The sequence below is a fragment of the Ursus maritimus genome, unplaced genomic scaffold, assembly GCF_017311325.1.
Source record: "Ursus maritimus isolate PB19 unplaced genomic scaffold, ASM1731132v1 scaffold_4, whole genome shotgun sequence".
Taxonomy (NCBI): domain Eukaryota; kingdom Metazoa; phylum Chordata; class Mammalia; order Carnivora; family Ursidae; genus Ursus; species Ursus maritimus.
In genome coordinates, this window is record NW_024426552.1 from 70537194 (window position 1) to 70538828 (window position 1635).

The 1635-nt window shown below is 56.9% G+C and overlaps 1 protein-coding gene across 1 annotated transcript in view; it reads right to left on the reverse strand.

The window, feature by feature from the left end:
• Positions 1–261: 261 nt before the first annotated feature.
• FAM43A (family with sequence similarity 43 member A) overlaps positions 262–1635 on the reverse strand; it is a 3175-nt gene continuing 1801 nt past the window's right edge. The window contains exon 2 of the mRNA XM_040621412.1: positions 262–1622. Coding sequence (XP_040477346.1) covers positions 1185–1622 — 438 coding nt within the window. The 3' untranslated portion in view covers positions 262–1184. The remainder of the gene's footprint in view (positions 1623–1635) is intronic.

Consider the following 1635-nt stretch of genomic DNA (forward strand, 5'->3'; position numbering starts at 1 on the left):
CTAGGAGAGACCAGAAAAAGTCCACAGCCCCACAGTTTACTGCGTGAAGAATATGGGAGGGCGCGCTCAGAGAGAAAGCGAGGGCTGGCCCCAGCCATGGCCCTATGGTGGTGGAGGGCGACAAAGGCCCGGGGCTATGCAAACAGCGGGGGTCCCCTTCTGGAAACACTTTCAAGCACCACACCATCCCACCAATGGCCAGGCCCTCTTCCAGACCCCTGGCCCCCAGCATTTTCAGCAGCACTTCCAGACGCTCACCTGTTCTGTTACATTGTCCTCTTTATTCTCTCCCCACTGGCGGCAAACAGAAACAGAGCAGCGCTACTCTTAAAAAATAACAATGTTTTATACACATTTCTGTATATACAACTGAACAACATTTTACATGTCCCTTTTGCACAGCAAAAGATATAAACATTTAGCTCTGAGAACACAGTTATGTACAAAAAAAATTTCAAAAATACTTCACAACAGTGCAAAATATTTTACACAGTATCACGGAGGGAGATCTTTAGAGCAGGAGGAAGATGTGTGTATTTTTAAAGGAAAACTCCTTTTTTATTTTAAGATAGATGTCTTTAACTGTAAACAAAATGCAACTTTCTTTCATTTCCCCCCACCACCCCCCCAAACAGTTATTTGAGGAATTTGGCAGAATTTCAAGGGTCTGAGTCTGAGGTAAACAACCCAAGCTCTCGCACCAAAACGACTGGGGACAAAGAGGTGGCATTACAGCCTCAAACGCTGTGAGAGCAAAAAACAAAGATGTTGGTTAATGACATGTCAATGACAGCGCTAGGCCGCTCCCTGTTCCTCGGTCTGGTCAGGGGAGGAAATTAACCCCTCCTCAGGCCCGAGCTGCCCCACAAACAGGAAATTGGCCTGCAGGCAGGCATGGCTTGCTGGTAGGACTTTGCTAACCAGCGGGCCCTTCCCTCACCCCCTCCCCGCCCCCCAGAGCCCTGCCTCTCTCTCCCTCCGTGCAGAGTCCACCCGCCTCGCACGTCTCCACGAGCAACCTGAGCCCAGCTTCAAACAGAGCCAAATGTGCAGAGAGGGCCAGGGTGTCTCATGTCCCCTTTCCTGGGGTCTGGCGGGGGACGGAGGAGAAGGGGGGTTGTCCAAAAGACGGGTGGGGAGTCACGGTGGGGCGCGAGGGGCACACGCAGGGAGCTGCTGAGATCTCAACCCGAGTGGGGCTCCTCTGGGTTGGCGCCGTCGGCAGGGCCCGACCGGTCCCCAGCGGTGGCAGAGGTGGCGTCCGGGCCCCCGCCTTCGATGGAGCTCTCGCTGCCGGTGCTCTCGCCGGACAGCAGGCGCGTCACCCGCAAGTCGGCCTGCAGACTGCGCACGTCGTTGCCGAAGCTGAGCTCTCCCAGGTCGTTAATAAGCTGGGACAGCTCGGCCTTCATGTCGGAGGCGCTGCCCAGCAGCAGAGGCGGCGGCCCAGCCCCAGGGCCCAGGGCTACCCCACCGCCCCCTAGCGCCTCCTCGCGGCCACTCTCCAGCGTGTCCAGCAAGTCCCCGCATTCCAAGTGCATGGCCACCATCAGCGCCCGCTGCGCCTCGGCTTCTTCCGCTGCCGGGTCCCCCTCCTCAGCACGGTCCTCCTCCTCCTCCTCCTCCTCCTCCTCC